The sequence below is a fragment of the Caretta caretta genome, chromosome 13 (assembly GCF_965140235.1).
Source record: "Caretta caretta isolate rCarCar2 chromosome 13, rCarCar1.hap1, whole genome shotgun sequence".
In the NCBI taxonomy this organism is placed as follows: domain Eukaryota; kingdom Metazoa; phylum Chordata; order Testudines; family Cheloniidae; genus Caretta; species Caretta caretta.
Window position 1 is genome coordinate 26,199,580 of NC_134218.1, and position 23,300 is coordinate 26,222,879.

Consider the following 23,300-nt stretch of genomic DNA (forward strand, 5'->3'; position numbering starts at 1 on the left):
GCCCCTGGTCCAGCAACAGGGGCGCTGCTCCCAGGCAGGGATAATAGCTGGATTCCAGGCGAGGAGCAGCTGTATCTCCCCTCTCCCGGGGCAGGGGCATCCCTGCCAGGTGAAGAGGCTGGGGGATCCCCCCTCCCCGGGGGATCCTCCCTCACAGGTGCGAGAGCCCCCCACCCCCGGGGCCTTTCCCTTGCAGAGGCGGATCCCGGCCACCTGTTGTCCCTGCGCTACGCAGCCGGGGGCCGGGCGCCCGCTCCTCCCTCCCCTCCGTGCCGCTGGCCTCAGTCACTTCCGGAGCGGGGCTGAGCCGGGCCGGGCCGAGCCGAGCCGAGCCGGGGCAGGATGGCGGCGGCGGCCGCGGAGAAGGAGGCGAGCCAGCAGAGCACCCTGGGCGCCTACTCGCCCGTGGACTACATGAGCATCACCAGCTTCCCCCGCCTGCCCGAGGAGGAGCCGGCCGGCGCGGCGGCCGAGGGCTGCCTGCGCTCCAGGAAGGAGGAGGACGCGTTCCTGGGCGAGCAGGACACGGGTGAGAGGAGCCGGCCGGCAGCCCCCGGCGCCCCCTCCCCTCGGCCCAGCATCCTTCCGCGCCTCCGGTCCCTCCCTCCCGGCCGCCTCCTGCATCCCTCCGCCGCCGCTTCCCTCCCGCGCCGCCTCTCTCCAGCCAGCCCGGCAGCCGCCCCTGCTTCGCTCCCTGCATCCCGGCTGCCCGCCCTTCGCTGCAGCTCCCGCCCCGCCGGCCCTCCCTGCAGCCACCCGCTCCAGGACCGGCCCCCTTCCCCCGCACGCCTCCAGCCGGGGCTGCCCTTCACAGGGTTCTGTATCCAGCTTCGCCCACCCGCACCCCCCCATTGCACCAAGCCGTGCACCCCTCGCTATCCCCGTCTGCAGCCCGCCCCCTGCATGCACCCCCGCCTCCACGGCCGCTGCTGCCTCCTTCCCCCCTTCCCTATTTTCTGCTTCTTCCGATCCCTTCCTTTCCTCAGACCCTTCCCTCATTCCTGCCTCCATCTCTCCTCTCCCTGCCCCTTCTCACTGCTGGCCCCCTCCCTCGCCCCCACTCCTCTCTGGGCCTGGCTGCCAAAGACTCCAGCACTCACATCGCAGCTGCTCCAAATCTGGACCAGGCAGCCCACCCCTCACTAGCCCCCTCAGTTTCCCAGTTTCAGGTCTCGCGAAAGCCCCTGGCCCTGGTTCCACTCAGGATTCACTCTTGGAGCCTTTTGGGGAACGGGTTTGGGTGTTCTTTCACCCACTGTCTTCGGGGTGTGGCTGGCTGGTCTTTCCCCTGCCCTTCAGGGATCTGCCAAGGGGACCACCCCTTTTCTTCTCTCAATTCACACAGGACTTGGCATTCTTCAGTGGCTGGGCTGTTGATCTTCCCTCACCTTGCAGGGCAGATTGGCCAGAGCCTGTGGGAGTCCTACGCCCTTGGGGGTAGGATTTCCCTGTGCAGTGGGGAATCTCCTCATGCAGGGAGGGAAGCTCTCAGAACGCAGGCAAAACCCAGCTACTGGGGAGTGGGGCTCTCTCTGACACAAGGCAGGCCCAAACCTACCTCCCAGTGCTAGCCAGAACATGGCAGATACTGCCCAGATCCACCTAGTGATCACTTCTTTTCTTGTGGCTGTCTCCCAAGATGGTTGAAGTACAGCTTGGTCTTGTACTGTAGACAAGACTGAACTACGTCCTTGATCCATGCTGAGTCCTTGGAAATGGTTTGGGGTCATAATTAAAACACAGTTATGTCCTGTTACTCACTTTCCCAAAAAATACCACACTGGGGCGTGTCGCTCACTCTCAGAATCTTCTAGAATTTAGGCAACTGAGTCTGACATTTCAGCCTTTCCCAGGGGAACACCTCATCTGCTTTTGTGTTACCCTGCCCTCGACTCCCCTCACTCTTACCAGCCCCTCCACTTAGTTCATTACTGCCCTGCATTATCCCTTCATCCAAACATCCTCATACCCATTGATCAGCCCATCTCCCCCTCTCATTCACAGCAAGCACATGGAATGTCACTACCCTTTTTATTCTTAATTATTAGTATTCCCTATATCTTATTAGGCTCAGGAGGATCTTGCTAAGATCTTGTGTCATCATCTTTACCATCGTCTGCCCTGTTTCCCCACTTTAGTTTGCTGGGGTCTCCAGTTTGGTAGTGTAATAGCAGCTGCAAAGACAGACAGACACTTGCAAAGAGCTGTGAATTGTTCCTGTCAACTGCCTGGTTTTAATAAAATTGGTTGGGTTTTAAATTATTCTTGATTAACTCTTTTTAAAAAATTGTTTCCTTACAGATGATCAAAGTCATATTTTTCTCCAATGGATCCAAATTCACTCCCTCCACCTGCCCCAGCGCCGCCTCTGTGACTGTCCCCTGCCCCACGCACACCCCAGCTCCAACTCATGTCTAAGTGAAACCAAGTGGTTTAGAGACTGTAGGTCAGATTCATCCCCAGTGTAACTATAGAGAGTTCTATAGACTCTGTTGACGTTAGTAGATTTACGCTAGGGATTAATTTGGCCCCTAGTCCATTAATACCTTCCTGATGTGACAATGATCCATGTAACTAGCTGTTGCTTCCCTCCCTCAGACCAGCAAAGTATTTGGTTCCCAGTGATGACTGGACAGTATCAGATGGTCAGGGCTGCTACCACTGAGTCACCAGACTGAGAACAAATACTGTACATGCATCTCTCTGTCAAGGCAAGGACTGTTTTGTATAGCTCCCAGTCAAGTCTTTGACCCACTGACTTTGAGGACTGAAAGCTAATTTGCAAGGGGTCATGGTTTTTACCTTTTAATTTCCTTGATCACGTTCTAATAAATGACTAAGTTTTCATAATCCATTTTCATTTCATGCCATTCCATGTCACTTTCACTTTCAGGCCCAAGAGAGAAATGTCTCCTTAGTTACTTTACCTTGGAATCTATGGGAAAGATTTTCCAAAAACTTTAGGTATATCATTGTGTGTGCAAAATGCAAGCACAATTTCATGCGTCACCTATGTAGTGAGGTTCCACAGGGGTCTGTCCTGGGTCCAATGCTATTCAGTATTTTCATTAATAACTTGGATGATGGAGTGGAGAATATGCTGATAAAATTTGCGGATGACGCTAAGCTGGGAGGGGTTGCTAGCACTTTGTGAGGACAGGATTCAACATGACCTTTACAAATTGGAGCACTGGTCTGAAACCAACATGATGTCATTCAATAAAGACAAACGGAAAGTGCTACTCATAGAAAGGCAAAATGAAATATACAGCTACAAAATGGGGAATAACTGGCTGGGCAGTAACACTGCAGAAAAAGATCTTGGGGTTATAAGTGGGTCACAAATCACATATGATCCACCAGTGTGATGCAGCTGTGAAAAAGGCTAACATCATTGTGGGATGTGTTAATAGGAGCATTGTATGTAAGACAAAGGAGGTAATTGTCCTGCTCTACTCAGCACTGGTGAGGCCTCAGCTGGAGTTCTGTGTCCCGTTTGGGTGTCACACGTTAGGAAAGATGTGGACAAATTGGAAAGAGTCCAGAGAAGGGCAACCAAAATGACAATGGTTTAGAAAACCTGACTTCTGAGGGAAGGTTAAAAAACCAAGCATGTTTAGTCTTGAGAAAAGAAGACTGGGGGGGACCTGATCACTGTCTTCAAATAAGGTAAGGGCTGTTATGAAGAGGAGGGTGATGAATTGTTCTCCAGGGCCACTGAAGGTAGGATAAGAAGTAATCAGCTTAACTGCAACAAGGGATATTTAAGTTAGATATTAGGAAAAACTTTCTAACTAAAAAAACAAAGAGTCTGGTGGCACCTTAAAGACTAACAGATTTATTTGGGCATAAGCTTTCGTGGGTAAAAAACGCTTTAAAGTGGGGTTTTTTTATTCATGAAAGCTTATGCCCAAATAAATCTATTAGTCTTTAAGGTGCCACCGGACTCCTCGTTGTTTTTGTGGATACAGACTAACATGGCTACCCCTCTGATTTCTAACTAAAAGGGAGTTAAATACTGAAATAGGCTTCCATGGGAGGTTGTGGAGGTTTTTAAGAACAGGTTAGACAAACACCTGTCAGGGATGGTCTCTAGGTATTCTTGGTCCTGCCTCAGTACAGGGGGCCGGTCTAGATGACCTCTTGAGGCCCCTTCCAGCCATACAGTTCTATGATTTGATGTATGCCATTATCGTGATGGTGCATGCAAATCTGGCTATTTGTGTGCACAGGTACTGAATTTCCCCACCAGGCTGCAGTAGTTTCATGCAGAAATCTGTTACACAATTGCGCAGCTGACATTTTTGAATGTTTCATGGTCCTACTCCCGTATTCCATTGTATAAATGAAAATCTAAAAGCTTACATGAGTGTAACATCAAGTGGCTTTGAAAAATCTACTTGTGCACTCACCAGTGTCAACTAGGAGACATTATTTGGAAGATTGAGGAAGTGGTAATCTAGGTCTTCGTTGTCTGCCCAATCTAAGCTCTCATTTAATAAAAAATTGTATTCCCTGTGGTTGTGAAGAGCACCTTCCATCGAGAATCAGATGGAACCAGACGAGCGCTGTCTTTCTGAGCCTATAGACAGGCCACTCCAGTGCGGGGAATGAGGAGGGTTGGATTCTAACTGAGGTATTTATATGGCCCCCCATTACCACATTATCTGAGCACTTCTCAATCATTAATGTGTTTATCCTCACAGCATCCCTGTGAGGCAGGGCATTGCTGTTATCCCCCTTTCACAGATAGGAAATTGAGGCCGAATGACTTGCCCAGTTTCACACAGGAAGTCTGTGGCAGAGCAAGAAATTGAACCCAGCTCATGGGCTAATGCCCAAACCACTGGAGTGTTCTTTCTCTCAGGCGGCTGTTCCCAGCTCTGCCATGGACATCCCGTGTGACATGACTGGCCCAAGGTCATCTCTCTATTCTCTGGTTTCCCCATCGCTACACTGGGGTACAAGTGCATCCCTGCCTGCAAGTTGTGTTTTGAGGCTGAATTCATTAATGCCTGTGAAGGTCTCTGAGATCCTTGGATAGCAGGCACTGTGCACCCGCCCAGTATTTGGATTATTTGCCTGTCACTATATTAATGTACAGGGCCAAACAAGGATTAAAAGCTGCAGGGTGACACAGGGTTTAGAGCTCTGAGCGGTGTAGGGACAGGCCAATACTGTATGGGCTAAAGAAGTGCTTCTCAAACTTTTTGTATTGGTAACGCCTTTCACGCAGCAAGCCTCTGAGTGGGACCCCCCCTTATAAATTAAAAACACATTCATGCAGTTTATTCAGCAGCTGAAGAGCTGAATTAATCAAACCCTCTAATGCTGTGTCAGTCTCAGGGCCGGCCTTAGGAAAAATGGCGCTCTGGGCAAATTTCTATTTTGGCGTCCTTTCTTTGGAGGAGGAGCGGGGTTGGAGGTGAACGGTGGTAAGGGTGGATCTGGGCTGTTGGGGCTCTGGGCTCTCAGCCCCGTGCATGGCTGGGCTTGGGGCTGGCAGCTCATGACCCCCACGTAACCACCTCGGGACCCCCTGAGGGGTCACAAACCCCAGTTTGAGAACCCCTGGGCTAAAGGGTGGTTACACCAGGCCTTACCTGTTGGAGGGTGCTGCTCTTGCAGCAGCTTTTCCCTACATTCACCTTCAACTTCCTCTGAACACTGGCTCCCCGTGGACCCTCCCTCGGGACCAGCCCCACAGCCTGGCTCTCTCAGACTGACCCATGACAGATGCCAAAGCCCCACCAGTTGCTGAAATTCCCCTTACTGACAAGTGCTCAAATCCCATTTTTCAGCTGCAAAACCCTCCCACATTCACCTGCCTACCTCTCCTCCCAACTCCTGAGTGTATAATACGTGGGGTATCAAAGTGTGCCTGGGGCCCCAAGGAACAAATGACCCGCCCTGGTGTAACTGTTTGCCTTGGAAGTCTCCACAGGGGGTGTCTTCCCAAGTGATGGGCAATGTTTGAGCAGGGGTAGAAGGAGCACCAAGGGTCTGGGTTTTACTGGGGAAAGAATGGGGCATGTGTTGAGCTCTGTCATCCCAACTATAGGCATGGCTGAGGTCTAATTTTCAGTCCCGCAGTCTCAGTTCCAGAGCTCTATAGTAGTACAAGAGAAGCGTGGCTTAGCATTGAGATTGGAGACATCCACGGTTTTGCACAGAGATTCCTGCTGCTTTTATTCTCCAAGTAAGAGAGCATTGGTAGTTGTCATTTGATTTTCTTGCTATAGATGAATGTGGTGCTGGTGGAATTGAGAGAAGTGTGAATGCTGGCTGGAGCCAGGGGATGTGCACAATTTGCCCCCCACTTTTGCCCCAGCTCTGCAAAAGTAATTACCTCCCCTGCTAGTCCAGTTGTGGGCCCCCCCATACAGTTCAGCTTATCCTGACCTATGCCCTTCTACTCTTCCAATTCTGGGCTTCCACCTGGCTCTGCCAAAACACTTCCAATCCTGACCTGCAGCATCTTTTGATGTTCCAGTCTTGGGCCTCTTCCCATCACCCCAGCCTATACGCAGCCACTGCCCGCCCTGACTGCCCTGTCCAACTTGAGCTCCTGTTGAGAAGAGGCACCCAGCTGTGTTGCACTGTGTGGGGTTTCTTTGCTATTGACCAACATCCACTGGGGACTCAGATGAGAACATCAAACACAGTTTCATGGGTGACCTGAGGCAGGATTGCAGCCCTGGTCTCTAGAGGTGAAATGCAGGGGGAGGGTTTTGACTGAGTTACTGTCTGGTATTATTAACGAGTCATGTCTTGGTTGAAGGTTGTATAGGTGCCTAGTCCTTAGGGCAATGGCGCCCAGCCTTATTACACAGGAGGGCCACATAAACCTAAGCACCACCTTGTGGGGGCCAAATGGATTCTACATATTTCAATAAGATTTAAAGTCACCTGTACTGATTATTAGTTTGTTTGTTGTTTTGTATGTATTTAGATAGGTTGTTTCTATGTGCAGTATTGTCTATTTAAAAACAAATAAAGAAATGAGTGCATAAAATGTGTATCAATTATAGAAAACAGGAAAAATGATGTAAACAGTCCCACAAAAAGCTAATGAATTGGCTGTTAGTATATTGTGTCAAAGCAGGCTGGGACCTTATGAAATGCTCTGGTGGGCTGTGTATGGCTTACGGGCTGTAGGTTGCATGCCTCCCCCACCCTCACCCCCGCCTTAGGGGATAAGGGTGCTTTTATAAGTTGGTAAATAAATACAGCGGGCCAAGCTTGATCTCTTATGCTTTGCCCTGGCAGTGCCCTGACTCCTGAGTTGCTCCAGAGTAAATGAGATTGGTGTAAGAAGTTATAACTTTATTAACTCCAGTGCAGATACTCCTGATTTAGTGCAGTGTAACTGAGATTAGAATTGGGGCCCATGCTGACCCCAGTGGAGTTGCACCTGTTTACCCCAGGTCTCAATTTGGCCTAGTGTTTTTTAAATGTCAGGAATGAGACAGGACCTGGAAACTCATAACTGCTGCTTTCCCCAGGCGCACGTGGGAGGAGGCTGGTAAAGACATTAAGAGGTTAATTGGGGCTTTTCATCTCCACCTGTTCAGCTTGGCTAGTGAGCCAAGCCCACCAGTGAGGACAGGGGAATGTGTCCTTAGTACAGGATGAGCAGGGACAGCCTAACGTTAGCCCCGGACTATTCCTGCTCCCCTGACAAATGGGGCTGAAGATGAGGCAGAGACCAGGCTGCCAGCAGTCATGCTCCCTCTTAGCTGATTGAGTTAGGTACTGACTGGAGCTGAGGCATATTATTATTATGTATTTTATTAATCATTTATATTACAGTGGTGCCCAAAGGCCCCAGTCAGGATGAGGGCCCTCATTGGGCTAGGTGCTGTACAATCATATAGGAAGAGACAGGCCTTGCCTCAAAGAGTTTACAAGCTGCATTGGCAAGACTGACCGACAGTACCAGACAGATAACAGCCGAGTGAAATAAAAGGGCAGAGGGACACAACTTGTTACGTTTGGTTTTATTTTATTATTTTCCAGATCATCCCTCAACCCCATTCCCTCCCCTCTCTTGGGCTGCCCCAGCCAACCTGCTAAAATATTGCTGATGCAGGGTCCCCTCATCCCAATCTGCTCACCCCGCAGAAATAGCATTAGGCTTAAGAGGAAAAATAGCTACAAACTGACAAAGAATGTCTCAGGGCTCCTGGCCTACTCCCCCAGGGGCAAGGGGGCAGAGGCCCCTCTTGGCCAGTCCCTTCCCCCTGCAGTGACTGGTGGCAGCTCTGTGCCTCTCTCTCTTTTCCAGGGAGATGGTGTGGAACCTGCTGCCCCTTGGGTTAATAAAAATGATGACTAGTTGCAGATAGTACTCAGCTGCAGGAGGCCTGCTGATCACATATTCGAACCAAGAGCCAATCATTTTAATTGTGAACCACCAAATCCCGTTAATATGCAGCCTTTTTACCACAGGGCGAGAGAACAGCTCTTCTCTTCCATCCACAGTCTCCTCCCCCCACCCCCCCGTATCCCCCCCTTTCTCTGCTCTAGGTGCTGCCAGCCAGTTCACTTCTGCAGAACACCTCTTGTGGCTCTGAGGCTGGTTTCTTGCTGGGCTGCATATCCTAGCATCCTCCAGGCTGGGATGCTGTCCAGGAACGTTTGTACCTGCTACACAATCACTCTCGAAAGGCGTCTCTGGGCCTGACTCTCCTCTCACACTAGTGCAAACCAGGAGTGATCCCATTCGAATCAATGGTGTTTCACTGATGAAAGCCTGGTATAAGTGGGAGGAGAATCTGACCTTATGTATAATTAATTATTATTATCATCATCAATAAGCAGTACTCACCTATACTTGCAGCTTTTTGCAGCACTCAGCAACTCCCGATCTCGTTGTACAGAGATGGAAAAATAAGGGACGTCCCTTGTAATACAGGACTGTTGGCAACCCTAGCTGCACCTGAGCTCTGACGATGCCAGCATTTGCAACTCAAGAGGAACTTGCTTCACCTGAACAAGAGAGGAAGCACAGGGAAGACGACTGTAACAGCTCTAATACCCACTGCCCCCAGAACCACCCGGAGGGACAGGAACAAGAGAGCACTGAAAGGTCCTACTCTTAGATAACCATAGACAATTGGATTGGGTGTGATAGGCCCATGTAATGAATCTCAGCCAATCACTGGCTAGGACATGGTAAAAAAATTTAAAAAGGCAGCCAATGGTGACTAAGTGGTAAATAATGTGGTCAGCCTTGGAATGGTGTAAAATTTCCATTGGGCACATGACCTCATCTCAGCCAACTGGAGTGTGTTTGAGCAGGGAATGCTGGTGACAGCACACCTCTCATAAATCTCTATTTGAAGCAGGATTTAAATAGCAGCTGAGTCCGGCCCATGTCCCAATGGCTATTTTAACTCCCAGGTAATGCCCTCTGTGCAGGCTCTTCTCACAATCATCAACTCTGGGAAAACAACAGATGAAGAAAATATAGATCTGAAGAACCTTGAACAGTAAGGTAAATTGTTTTCAAAGTCACGTGGAAGTGATGTGCACTTTGTTTGCTGTTCTGGCCTTTTCCTCCCGGTTAAATCCTGGCAGTGGGACACATGACTGCCTTCTGTTGACTGTATCATTTCTGATATTGTAATTACATTGAGTCACCAGATTTTGCATTTCTCCTCGTCATTGTTCAAAAGCCTTAAGTAGTGGGAAAGTGAAACAGTCTCCTTGCTTCCTGAATGCCTTTAGATTTAGTTGAGTTGCTGTGAACCGCTAATGTACCATAGATAGACAGACAGGTAGATAGAGTTTCCCTACTCCCTCTACTCCCACTTTGCCAGCCTTTGATCACAGTAATTATAATGTTGGTGCCTTCTATTTTGATGTGGGTATGTTTGATTGAGTTGCTTTACCTTAAGCACAGAGCCCAAGTAATGTCAATGGGTTTTTGGTCTTAACTGCATCTTCTGCAGCATTTCTGAGACTGATCTGCAAGCAGAATAACATGGGATCTGTGTTACAACCAAGCCCAAAAGGGCATTAATCATGGGTTCATTGCTGGAAATGTTGGTGTCCTCAGTCTGTCCATCCATCTGCTGCATCAGGAAAAATTCAGACATCTTAGCTGTCTAAATCTCACTGTTTCCAGGGAAAAGTCCCCTTAAGGCTAACAAGTGTTAAAGGAAGGTAGGAGTAAAACAACCCAAAGCAGTATGTGAGCCAGAAAAATCTATTGAAAGCTCAATAGGGAAGATAATAGCTTTGTTGGAACAGGTACAGGTGTAATACTAGTGCAGTGTATGCACTGGAATAAGAACCCAAGCTTCCTCAATACCTAACCCTCATTCCCTTTCCTTCCTGCCTCTGAAGATCCAGATTCTTTCCTGAAATCAGCTCGCCTCCAGCGCCTGCCGTCATCTTCATCGGAGATGGGCAGTCAGGATGTCTCGCCGCTGCGGGAGACCAGCAAAGACCCATTCTCTGCAGACTGCAGCTGCCGCCAGGATGGGCTGACGGTGATCATCACAGCCTGCTTAACCTTTGCGATGGGAGTCACGGTGGCCCTGATCATGCAGATCTACTTTGGGGACCCACAGGTAAGCGGAGGGTTTTTTTTGTTTTTTTTTTTTTAAAAGGACGATAATCTAGCTATGGGAACAATTGCCTGCTGGGAACTACAGCTTCCTCCTTTGCGCTTATCAGTTAAGAAACCCAGCAAATGCTGGTAATGTCAAAAAGGGACTGTAGAATTGAGACTGGGAGCCTCCATACTGATTCCCTCTCAGTGATTCCACATCAAATCAGAACCGTTTACACAGCAAAAGCTTTTTCTACCAGCCAATGCTGTAAACTCCCTGCAGGATCTGAGAATCAAGCTGGGTACTCTCTGCTTTTGCATCATCGCTGCAGGCAGAGATTATGCAACCAGATTTATCTGTGAGGTTTTGATGATGATGCACTGGAGAGAACAGAATCCAGCTCATCCTGCCCTGGCTGGCTCTGTGGTTCAAGCAGGAGAAAAACCCGAACCTGAATAAATGCAGCGAGCAGCTCTATTATTAAGGCAGAAGGCACCATTGGTACATAGTCACTTTTCTGACAATCACAGGGCAAAATGATATGTTGCTGGTCTGTATATTGTGTGGCACATCTGTCATTGAGGGTTATAATTCTTAACTGGGATTAGGCAGTGTAATGGTTTAAATGACAGTGGAACCCCCTGCTATTCCCTGCCCGTGTCTCATATTTTACACACGGGCGGTCTCGCCCCACTTCACTGCAAGGGTTTCACAGGAAAGGCAGCACTGATGTGCAGGCCCATTTTACTGAGACTTTGTTGCTTTGACAAAATAGGCTTGTCAAGGTTCCCTCCCCACTCTGAACTCTAGGGTACAGATGTGGGGACCTGCATGAAAACCCCCTAAGTTTATTTTTACCAGCTTAGGTTAAAACTTTCCCAAAGTACAAACTATTTTACCTTTTGCCCTTGGACTTTATTGCTGCCACTACCAAGCGTCTAACAAATATATAACAGGGAAAGAGCCCGCTTGGAAACGTCTTTCCCCCCAAAATCCTCCCCAAACCCTACACCCCCTTTCCTGGGGAAGGCGTTATAAAAATCCTCACCAATTTGCATAGGTGAACACAGACCCAAACCTTTGGATCTTAAGAACAATGAAAAAGCAATCAGGTTCTTAAAAGAAGAATTTTAATTGAAGAAAAAAAGTAAAAGAATCACCTCTGTAAAAGCAGGATGGTAAATACCTTACAGAGTAATCAGATTCAAAACATAGAGAATCCCTCTATTCAAAACCTTAAGTTACAAAAAGACAGAAAACAGGAATATCCATTCCATTCAGCGCAGCTTATTTTCTCAGCCATTTAAACAAAACAGAATCTAACGCATATCTAGCTAGATTACTTACTAAATTCTAAGACTCTATTCCTTTTCTGTTCCCGGCAAAAGCATCACACAGACAGAGAGAGCCTTTGTTTCTCCCCCCTCCAGCTTTGAAAGTATCTTGTCTCTTCATTGGTCATTCTGGTCAGGTGCCAGCGAGGTTATCCTAACTTCTTAACCCTTTACAGGTGAAAGGGATTTTCCTCTGGCCAGGAGGGATTTTAAAGGTGTTTACCCTTCCCTTTATATTTATGACAAGGCTACAGAACATTTACTAGTGTGCTGTGATGTCAGGTAACTAGGGTGTGTGTGTCGCAAACAGGTGTCAGTGGGTCTTGACCACGCTGTCCTCCCCATACTGCTCAATGAGAGGGGAGGTCCTGGCTAGATGTCCTGGGGCAGGTCTCAGAGTGGGAAAGGAGCAGCCTTGCTCTTTCAATTATTTGGACTCTTGCTGATGCTCAAAGTTCACTTGCAATAGATATCTGTTTAGATAGCAGTCTGTCTAACCACTTGTCTGTCTGTCTGTCGTGTATTTTTAGAGTGCCCACAGTTAGAGTACTGTACCTAGGTGCTGAACATGTAAAAGCAAACTGTTTCCTGATCACCCTTGACAAATAGCCAGGACATGCTGTGGGGGTTGTGTTTAGGTGTGTGCAGAGGGATGAGGAGACCTGCTATAGGGGTTGTGTTTAGGTGTGTGTGTGGGGATGGGAGCCCTGCTGTAGGGGTTTTATTTAGGTGCATGGGGATGATGGGAGGGGAGGGGGCTGCTGTGGGGATTGTGTTTAGGTGTGTGCAGGGGGATGGGGGGCCTTGCTGCAGGGGTTGTGTTTAGGTGCCTGGAGGTGATGGGGGGGGCTCTGCTGTGGGGACTGTGTCTAGGTGTGGGGGGGAAATGAGGGCCGGGGTGCGGGGGTTGTGTTTAGGTGTGTGTAGGAAGATAGGGGCCCTGCTGCGGGGATTGTGTTTAGGTGTGTGGGGGGGGATGGGGGCCCTGCTATCGGGGTTGTGTTTAGGTGTGTGTGTGGGAGGATGGGGGCCCTGCTATGGGGTTGTGTTTAGGTGTGTGGGTGGGATGAAGGCTGTGCTGTGGGGGTTGCTTGTGGTGTCTGCCTTTGTGTTTTCTTAAAAGTTTTTATGGGATTTTGAAAACGTACAAAACATGAAGAGGTTTGAGTAGAACAAAGAGGCTAGCTGTTCTCAGCCCTGTCCAGGTGCCATTTGTGATCGTGACATAACATGGTATACCTAGGGCTAGAGCGTGGCTGTAGGAACGATCTGCTGCATTAGAACATTTGGCCAGGGGGCACTTCACCGGTAGTAGTGGCTGGAGGCCTTTTGTCTCCGGGCAGTCTTAGCTCCAGCCCGAGGAGTGGCGTAGTCGGGAATCCAGCTGCTCAGCAATTCACAGGTCAAAACCAACCCCTTGAATTGCACCCAGACACAATCCATCTTCTGCTGCCCATGTTCGTTCTGGGCCCCAGACCAGGCCCTGCCGTGGGCTTGAATGAAAGTGTGGGAAATGCTCCTTCTGCTAGCAGATGGCACTGCCTTTCTCCTACAGTACCGCATGGCTTTGCTTCTCCTAGATATTCCACCAGGGTGCTGTGGTCACCGACGCTGCCCGCTGCACGGCGCTGGGCATCGAGGTGCTCAACAAGCAGGGATCCTCCGTGGACGCAGCCATCGCCGCAGCTCTGTGCGCAGGAATAATCAACCCCCACACATCCGGCATTGGCGGGTAGGTGCAAACCGGTCGCTGTGCTCCCCTTTGCTGAGAGGGCCTGCTCGGTGTGGCGGCATGCTGAGGGGGGCAGAACCAGGAGGGCACTGGGTCTGGGCAATGGGGCCAGTGTTGGGTCAGGAGTCTGTTCAGGCAGGTGGTGCAGGGTTCCTCTCTGTGTTGCAGCCCAGGGCTACCCTGTGCTCCGGGGATGGGCACAGGAGGAATTGGGATCACAAAGTGTCATTTGACTCAGTGCTTCTTGCCTCCTTTGTGCCCCTGCCGGCTGGAAATGGGGAAGGCTTTCACTACATCCTCATTGCAGGGATGGAGCCCGATGAGCCCTTCGCAGCCCTGAAAGCAGGGGAGACGCTACAAAGATCCTTCTCCTCTGTGTGCCTCCCTACTGGCTGGTAATGCTCTGTCCTTAGAATCATAGAATCTCAGGGTGGGAAGGGACTTCGGGAGGTCATCTAGACCAACCCTCTGCTCAAAGCAGGACCAGTCCCCAGTTTTGCCCCAGATCCCTAAACAGCCCCCTCAAGCACTGAACTCACAACCCTGGGTTTAGCAGGCCAATGCTCAAACCACGGAGCTATCCCTCCCTGCTTGCTCTTCCTGCGCAAAAGGACTGCTCAAGGCTAGTGCTGATGGTGATATTAGCCTCCCCAAAGGGAGAGGGCTATGGCCTTACCCCCTCTGCAGCAGCCAGCAGAGCCGGGGGAGTGTGGGGAGAGTTTTTGGGAGCCAGTCTGACACATGCTCCCCTGAGTCATGCATGCTGCTTCTAGGATCTCCTGCTGCGGAGGTTTGCCATTGCACCCCCGCCCCCCAACACAGTTAGTGGCTTTACAGATGCAATCTAGTCCTTAGTCTAAACTGTCATGCTGGCTGCTGGTAGGGAGGCAAGGGTGGCTACCAAATCATTGTGACAGTGGTAGACCAGATCCTTTCTCCCATCCTTCTGGCAGCTTTGCATTACTAAGGTGGGCCAGTGGCAGGAGAGAGGCATGGCTGGAGAGTGCTGCACTCTGGTGATCCAGGACCAGTTGAAGGGTCCCCAGAAGGTTATTCCAGCAAGCACAAGCTAGAGCAGCCCTGAGCCTGCTCTAGCATGTGTAGGGATGGATCTGGCCTCCAGGATCGGCAGAGGTTAAAAGGTGGTGGAATGCTCCCTAATCCCCAACCCCAGGTATGCTGAGTGGATCTGTCCTGGTGTTTTTGGAGAACTGAATAAGATTTGTTACACCTGTAAATCATGGCCCTGTTACAACAGCAGCAGCAGCAGCATGTACTGTATGGGGGTTTCCTCAACTCATGGTGGGGCAAAGTGAATGTAAGGAGATCTAAACTGGAGGAATGTGCAGAGTGAGGGGGCTGGAGGAAAGTGCCAACTGCACCATCTTGGACTCCATGTGACCCCCGTACCCCTGAGTCTAGCCTACTGTCTGGAGCTGCTGCCTCCCTTTGATGTCAGTTTCGAAAGATGTTATGCAAGTGAGACTTGAACCTTCCACTTGCCAGGACACCAGGAAGTCCCAGGGAATGTTACATAAATGCTGTCACCTGATAATGTCTCATCAACTCGGATTTGAGAATCTTTTGTTGTAAGTGGAAACCCCGGTTTGATCCCAAAGCCTGTTACTAAATCTCTGTTTAGGATTAAAAAACAAAACAAAACAAACCACAAATGGATGGACTACTTGGGAATGGATTTAGGAAATGTGCAATTTACCCAAGACTTCCAAGGCACAGAGTTCCAGTGTTCTAATTGGGGATTAAAGCATCAAGTGAACAACTAAATTTTAAACCGATATGCACAAATAATTAGCAAATGGAACAATGTACCATGGGATGTGGATTCCCCATCACTTGCAGTCTTTCAATCAAAATTAGTTGCCTTTCTAAAATATGCACTAGTCCAACCACAAGCTTTAGGGATCAATGCAGGAATCACTTGGTGAAATCTATGGTCTGTGTTGTGGAGGAAGTCAGACTAGGCTGGTCTTTGAATCTATGAGCAGTAATGAATAATCTCACTTTCAAAAAAAACCTTCAACATTTTGGATTCCGAAGGTGTTTTTAGTTTCAGTGCTGCTGGTCCTGTGTTCATCACCTTCCTCTCTAATATCTCACACCTTTCTTCCTGATTTCCCCCCCACCCCACACACCAAGTTTTATTTGTTAAACTTTTAGATGTATTGTAATGGTTTCTAATGCATGGTAGATTGTGCCCATTATGACATGTGGCCCTCTGAGTACTTGGGTCACTAAATGTAAAATGATTCCTGTGATCTCAGCTGCAGCAGAACAGGCCACATTGTACAAGCATAATTTCCTAGGATGACACAAGCCCATTCTTGATCTAAATGTTTATTCTGGAGCTCGAGTATGGTAGAGATTATAAATAAGTCATTTCTCGGATGAAACTGATTTCTATTGGGTCATATAAACAGTTAGGACACACAGAGTTGCTATATTGGTGTAAAGGGAAGATTGTATTAAAGGAACCTGGTAAAACCCATAGCTGAACAAGTTCCTGTAATAACTCCATCGCAAAGTGGAGTTGCATTGTTGTTTGTATAGCCATAGAAGCCAAGGAGCGGGCCCCAGTGTGCTAGGATCTATGCACACACATAGGAGAGACATTCCCTGCCCCAAAGAGCTTACCATTGAAACAGAGAAGACAGGCAGAGAACGGGAGGAAGGAAGTGCTGCCCTCTCTGTTTTACAGAGAGGGCACTGAGACACAGATCTGGGGTCTCAGCCAAGATCGCACAGGAAGTCTGTGACAGAGCTGGGAAGTCAACTGAGGTCTCGTGAATCCCAGTTCAGGCCTTCACACCAAACCCTGCTTTTCCCTGTGGGCATCTGCCAAGGACATTGGGATTTTCCCTGTTCTGTAAATAATTAAGAGTGACAAATAATTGTGGTTTGCGTGTGTCGTACAGAGCTGATAACGGTGATGCTTAACAAACGACCAGTCATCATCAGAGTTAATAAGGATTCCAGAACAAGTTAGAAATAGGTTCATGAAGTACCTTTTAGATCTGGATTTCGTACAACCCCATGTCTGAGCTGATGTGTTTGGAGCCAGTGTTTTGCTCTGGCCCACTATAAAAATAGGGCCGTTTGCAAAATGTGGGCCTTGCTTTAGATTTCAAATACACCCCCTCTCCAGGATTTTGGCTTGTGCTCACCTGTAGATCAAATGTACTCAGTTTACAAATCCGAGATCAGAGATCGGGATCTGAAATGCAGATTGAGCTCTTTCCGCCTCTTATATCATCACCGGTGATAAAGATTCTGTCACTGGCATCAGCTAACAGGTTAGCTGAAGTTGCACAGAACCGAACAGCCTCCAAGTCACTCTCCCCTGGCTGTGAGGGCTGTGCCTGCATGCCAGGAGTAAATGCTTGTGTGCACCCATGAAGTCAGCAGATAGGACCCAGTGTGCAGGGAGCAGAACAGTTGAACAGCTGAGTAAGAGGATGCCATTTGTACAAGCTCAGTGGCACCAAACCCCAGATCTCTGTGCTCTCCTCATGTACCCACAGAGGGCATTTGGTGGTACGGGTCAGGTACAGGCTCAGGGCTGCATTAGTAAGTGCTCGGGGAGTCCAGTGGACAGCAAGGTGCTCTGTATGCCCAAGGTGCTCTCTCTTTGCAGCGGGGGAGTGATGCTGGTCCACGACATCCGGAAGAACGAGAGTCAGGTGATTGACTTCCGAGAGACAGCCCCCTTTGGGATCCAGGAGGAAGGCCTTCAGAAGGCCTGGGAGCTGAAGGTGGGCCAGAGAACCGTTATATTTTCTTTCGTGGGGCTTCCTTGCTAATGTTCCCATGTCTTCTCCTTCTATTCCCCACTAACCCCGATTCCCAGCAATAATGTATGTGCAGCGAGCGGTGGGATGCCTGTTACTCAGAGGGGAATTTAGCCCTGTTGAAAGGTGCTGGCGTATCAAATCCCCTCTTCATAGAACAGGTACAGACACAGGTCAAGCATCCTCACCCCCACACTGCTCCTCAGTCCGACTCTGGAGCCGTTCGTTCCAGGGCTGAGAGGGGAGTTGGGTCTCCATGGCCCGCTCTCCTGAGCCTGCCAACAGCAGGGGAGGGTTTGTCAGTTCTGATGTTGGTTTTTGTAACTGCCCACAAAGAGCTCTATGTTTTTGTCCACTAGGAACTGAATGGAGACTCACTCACTTGATCTGCACAGGCCACAGAACACTTATGTGATGACGACCGTCTTTCCATTATTGAGCCAGTCCAGATTAGCCCTGGTGGCCTAGAGGGGAAATATTTCATGTGTAACGTAGAAATCCCTTGAGCCAGCAAGTCTGACTGGAAATGAGTAAACTGAGCCATTCTTGGGGATAAGGGAAATTAAGTAAGAACAGTCTACTTCAGAAAGTGAGATGCAAAGGAGATATGAGCCTGAGGGTATGTCTACATGGCAAAAAACCCGGGTGGTAGAGAGTCTCAGAGTCTAAAGATTTGGACTCACACTATGGAGTTGAAAATAGTCATGTAGACATATGGGCCTGGGCTCTGAAGCCCAAGGAGGGGTTTGGGTTTCAGAGCCTGAGCTCCAGCCTGAGCGTGAATGTCTACATGGCTATTTTTAGCACCATAGCACAAGCATCGTGAGCCAGAGGCTGTAGAACCAGGCTCTGTGACTCACTGCTCTGGGATTTTTTTTTTTGCTCCCATGTTGACATACTTTTAGAAATATTCAAAATGATAGACAGATAAATAGCAAAGGCTACATGTCATGGGACTGAGTTCATCCCATTGGCTTCATTGGGGTTACATCAGGAATGAAGTTGCCCCACTTTGTTCCCAAAGGCTTTTACTCCTTAACTGTGTTGTCACCAAGCCTTGTATCTAAATTTCTGGCATCTTTAGCGTCTTTCACTTTGTATGGAAAATATGCTGGGACCCCTCTGTGTGATGAGTGATGGCCTCTCCGTTATGGTAATTGGAGATGGTGTCTTTAGGGCGATTTGACTCTTCCTTTCTGTGCTTTCTTTTGTCCAGCCGGGTCTCCTGGTGGGGGTGCCAGGCATGATACAAGGGATGCACAAGGCTCATCAGTTACATGGGAGGTAAGAATATTTCATACGGTTTAGCTCTGCACAGAGTGCACTCTACTGAAAGGTGTTGCAGGATAAAACACCCACTTATTCCAGCTCGTCAGCTGCTCATGCTGTAATCTCCAGTCAGTGGCGGATTCAGCTCTAGTGTGGGTTCCATGGCCAAAGATCTTGCTGTTGGCAGGGCCCTGTAAGCTCTGCCCCAGCTCACCATGGCACAGGACTCTCTTGATGTTCTTGGATAGGCTATTGATTCACTTTTCTTTGGAACATGTTGTTTTCCAGGTCTCTCCCTTTGAAGTGCAGCACTTTTATAGCACTTTTTGTCCCTAGTGCACTTTACAAACACTGGCTGGGGTTTTCAGAATTTCACACATGCAATCACAGGACTGATTTGCATGTGCAGTTATCACAGATGTGTCTTCTGCAGTCGCATGTCTGTGGCCCAGTTTTCAGATGACCCGAGCACTTCAACTCTCATTGAATTCAGTGGCAGCTAAGGGCACTTGAGCCCTGTGAAAACCAGACCACAAACTCAGATAAAAGTCTAATTAACTAATAGAACAGATTGATTTTGTTTCCCCCCCACAAAAGAATGTTTGGCCAAAACAAAACATTTCATTTTGGTTGACGTTTTCTGGGTTTTTGACAAAGAAATGAAAATTGAAAAGTTTGGGATCCATCCATTTCTCTTTGCCATTTGCAGGGGAAAAAGAACCGAGGAACTGAGTATAAAATGAAAAAAATGTAACTTTTCAAAAACTGTTTTTTTTCTGATTTTCATTTTCTCAAAAAATTCTGCAAAAATTTTCAAATGAAATTGTTTCCCCGCTTTGTTCAAAAATGTTCATGGAAAGCATTGTGTTTTCTGATCAGCTCTACTCAATTAATCCTCACATCCACCCCTGTATAGTAGATCAATAGTATTACCTCCATTTTATAGACGGAGCATGGAGGGGAGGTGTTAAGTGACTTCCCAAGGCTACAGAGGGGTGCAGTGTCTCAGTTCTGTTCTCTGGCTGCAACAAAGAGACTTCCAACAAAACATATTCTGACTGTACCCCTGTCCTAGCCCCAGTGCTAGTCCCCTGAAGACAGCTCTGCTTTTACTATGCTCCGTTTCAAATGCAGATTTCTCTTTGTGTTTTCTCTTCGCCAGACTCCCATGGTCAGAACTGTTGGGCCTTACTGCAAATATTGCTCAGGATGGATTCAATGTCACGCATGACTTGGGTGAGCGCCTTAACGCAGCAAAAGAGTCCTATGTGATGTATGCCAGGAAGTTTTTCCTCCTGCATATGTTAAGGAAGAAGGGGACTGCATTTATGTGTTTGGAATGTGAACGGGGGTTAACTTCCAGAAATTTAATGCTCTTCAGACAGGGAAATGCACTGTGTCAGGGTTAGAAATCGAGCTAGACCTGAACAGCAGAGAATGAAAGATCCAGAGTGGATCTTTCCGAGGTGGACTCTTTGGTTTGGGCTGATCTCTAGTTAGAAATAGCGTGTTGGAAACATGGAGTCAGATCCTGCACTATTGGAGTCTCTGGGAGTTCTCCCATTGTTAGTGCAGGCGGGTATAATGCAAATCCATGTATCTGTCTGATCCAATCTGTCTTGTTACTGAGGCACCTCTCACCCTGTTCAAACACATCTTTCCCATAACTTTTCAGTGTGGACGCTCCTAGGCTAGCATTAGACTTCTCCTGAACTGAAGCTGGAGTCCTGATTCACTTTACACTGGCACATTCACTAGAACAGGGCCCCTCTCCTGGGGAGGCTGCAGGTGGCCAGACTGTGTCAAAAAGGGTCTGTCTACACTGCAATTAGACATCCACGGCTGGCCCGTGCCAGCTGACTTGGACTTGTGGGGCTCAGGCTGTGGGGCCGTTTAATTGCAGTGTAGATCTTTGGGCTCAGGCTGTAGCCTGAGCTCTGGGACCCTCCCACCTCGCAGGGTCCTAGAGTCCGAATGTCTCCACTGCAATTAAACAGCCCTGCAGCCGGAGCTCCATGAGTCTGAGTCAGTGAACACACGCCAGCCACAGGTTTGTAGCTGCAGTGTAGACATACCCAAAGAAAGCTGACCTGCTGGAATAGAGCATGATTAGGGTTATGGAACAACTTCGATCTGAGGAGAGATTAAAAAGACTGGGACTTTTCAGCTTGGAAGAGAGACGACGAAGCGGGGATATGCTAGAGGTCTATACAGTCTTGAGTGGTGTGAAGAAAATGAATCAGGAAGTGTTATTTACTCCTTCACATAACCCAAGAAGTAGGGGTCACCCAATGAAATTAATAGGCAGCAGATTTAAAACAAACTGAAGGAAATACTTCTTCACACAACAAACACACAGTCAACCTGTGGAACTCATTGACGGGATGTTGTGAAGGCCAAGACTATAACTGGGCTCCAAAAAGAACTGGACAAGTTCATGGAGGATAGTTCCACCAATGGCTATTGGCCAGGATGGGCGGAGATGCAACACCATGCTTTGACATGTCGCTAGCCTCTATTTACCAGAAGCTGGGCATGGATGACGGGATGGATCACTCAATGATTACCTGTCCTGTTCATTCCCTTCTGAAGCATCTGGTATTGGCCACTGGCAGAAGACAGGACACTGGGCTAGAAGGACCATTGGTCTGATCCGGTATGGCCGTTCTTATGAGCATTGGTAGCAGGCAGGGACTGCGCTTATACTGGGCATTCCTATGGTGCCTCTAGCAGTAGAGTTCTTAGTACAGGGGTGGGCAAACTTTTTGGACCGAGGGCCACATTGCGGTTGCAAAACTGTGTGTGGAGGGCCGGGTATGGAAGGCTGTGCCTCCCCAAACAGCCTGGCCTCCACTCCCGTATCTGCCCCCTCCCACTTCCCGCCCCCTGACTGCCCCCCTCAGAACCCCACACTCATCCAGCCCCCCTGCTCCTTGTCCCCTGACCTCCCCCTCCCAGGACCCCCTGCCCCTATCCAACCCCCGCTGCTCCTTGTCCCCTGACTGCCCTGCCCCCTATCCACACGTCCACCCCCTAACAGGCCCCCCGGGACTCCTACGCCTTTCCAACCCCCCCCATTCCTCATCCCCTGACTGCCCCCCCCAGAACCTCCACTCCATCCAACTGCCCCCCAGGATCCACCGCCCCCGGCCCCCTTACCATGCCACTCAGAGCGGCATGTCTGGCAGCCGTGCCGCCCGGCCGGAGCCAGACACGCTGCTGCGCTGCCCTGCAGGAGCGCGCAGCCCCGCCGCCCAGAGCGCTGCCTGCATGGCGGCTTAGCTGTGGGGGAGGGGGGACAGCAGGGGAGGGGCCGGGGGCTAGCCTCCCCAGCGGGGCGCTCAAGGGCCTGGCAGGATGGTCCTGTGGGCCGGATGTGGCCCGCGGGCAGTAGTTTGGCCACCTCTGTCTTAGTGGATGGAGGTCAAGGTGCAACAGGCCAGGCTAGGAGAGCAAGAAGCAAATTAGACCTTGTAGTGCCAGGCACAGTGCGTGTGGCTCGACTAGTCCAACTCCAGGCGGGGGACTTGCACACTTACGCTTGCCTTTATGTTCATGCCTCAAACACTCTCCGCGCGCAATGTGGGGAATTGCAGTGTGTGCACTGAAGCGTGCACAAAAAATGCAGACCAGCGTGTCTTTCCCAAAGACACGCAGCAAATCTATGGCAGATCCAGCAATGCAATCCTGACCCCTAATCCAGATCTCACACTATAGCCACAAGACAACCCATCTCCTACTGTTGACTGGTCACATGATGGTCCTATTGCCCTCATGATCCATGACTATCTGTCACTTTTCAAAGAGGGCAATGGATGGGAATCCCTCTCACGTTCATGCATGCACGCGCGCACACACACCCCCCTCTTAACAAACCAGCGAGCAGAACTATACAGGCTGCAGATGCATCATTGGCGGCCATCTTCTTCAGCTGGTCTCTGGGGATGATCTGAATGTCCTAGGTGGTTTCATCCTGTAATACTGCTGTTACCTTTCTTGCTACAGCCAGAGCTATCACTGAACTGAAGGAGCTGAACTACTCTGACAAATTCAGAGAGACTTTCCTTCCAGACGGCCAGCCTTTGTTGCCTGGAATGTTTGTGAGGCGACTTGATCTAGCCACCATTTTGGATCTGGTTGGCTCAGAAGGGGTCTCGGCCTTCTATGGTGGAAACCTGACCCAGGAGATCATTTCTGAGGTGAGCTATGTCTGTACTTACCTGCACATGGATTATTGCATAGTTAGTGCAACCTAGCACAGATAATGGTGCCACTAGCTGTTCCTTGTTTTAAATGTGGATGCATGCGGAGGGTGAGCAGTAGCGAGTTTTGACTTGAGTGATTAAAAATAAAAATTTGGCGCTCAGTTTTTCTCCCTCCTGTGTGTAACTCCCTTGATTTCAGTGGAGCAAATCCTACTTAAACCAGGATAAGTGACCAATGAAGCGGCACCATCACCTATGAAAATGAAATCTACTCTTTCCTTTATTGAAATGTCCCAGAGAAACACAAGAAAGGATCTAATTCTCTTAAATTTTATACGTTTTTACAATCATGTCTGTAGAACCCCATTAATCCCTATTACATTTGATAGGAC

General features: G+C 49.2%; 1 protein-coding gene across 2 annotated transcripts in view; it reads left to right on the forward strand.

Moving 5' to 3' along the window:
- Positions 1 to 276: 276 nt before the first annotated feature.
- Positions 277 to 23,300, forward strand: part of GGT7 (gamma-glutamyltransferase 7) — a 49,004-nt gene continuing 25,980 nt past the window's right edge. Inside the window, exons 1-7 of one of the 2 annotated variants that reach the window (XM_048820290.2) lie at positions 277 to 529; positions 10,354 to 10,580; positions 13,477 to 13,628; positions 17,281 to 17,398; positions 18,651 to 18,718; positions 19,866 to 19,939; positions 22,709 to 22,902. In XM_048820290.2, coding sequence (XP_048676247.2) covers positions 343 to 529; positions 10,354 to 10,580; positions 13,477 to 13,628; positions 17,281 to 17,398; positions 18,651 to 18,718; positions 19,866 to 19,939; positions 22,709 to 22,902 — 1,020 coding nt within the window. In that variant the 5' untranslated portion in view covers positions 277 to 342. Of the gene's footprint in view, positions 530 to 9,049; positions 9,500 to 10,353; positions 10,581 to 13,476; positions 13,629 to 17,280; positions 17,399 to 18,650; positions 18,719 to 19,865; positions 19,940 to 22,708; positions 22,903 to 23,300 lie in introns of those variants that run through there. The other variant, XM_048820291.2, reaches the window with a different exon arrangement.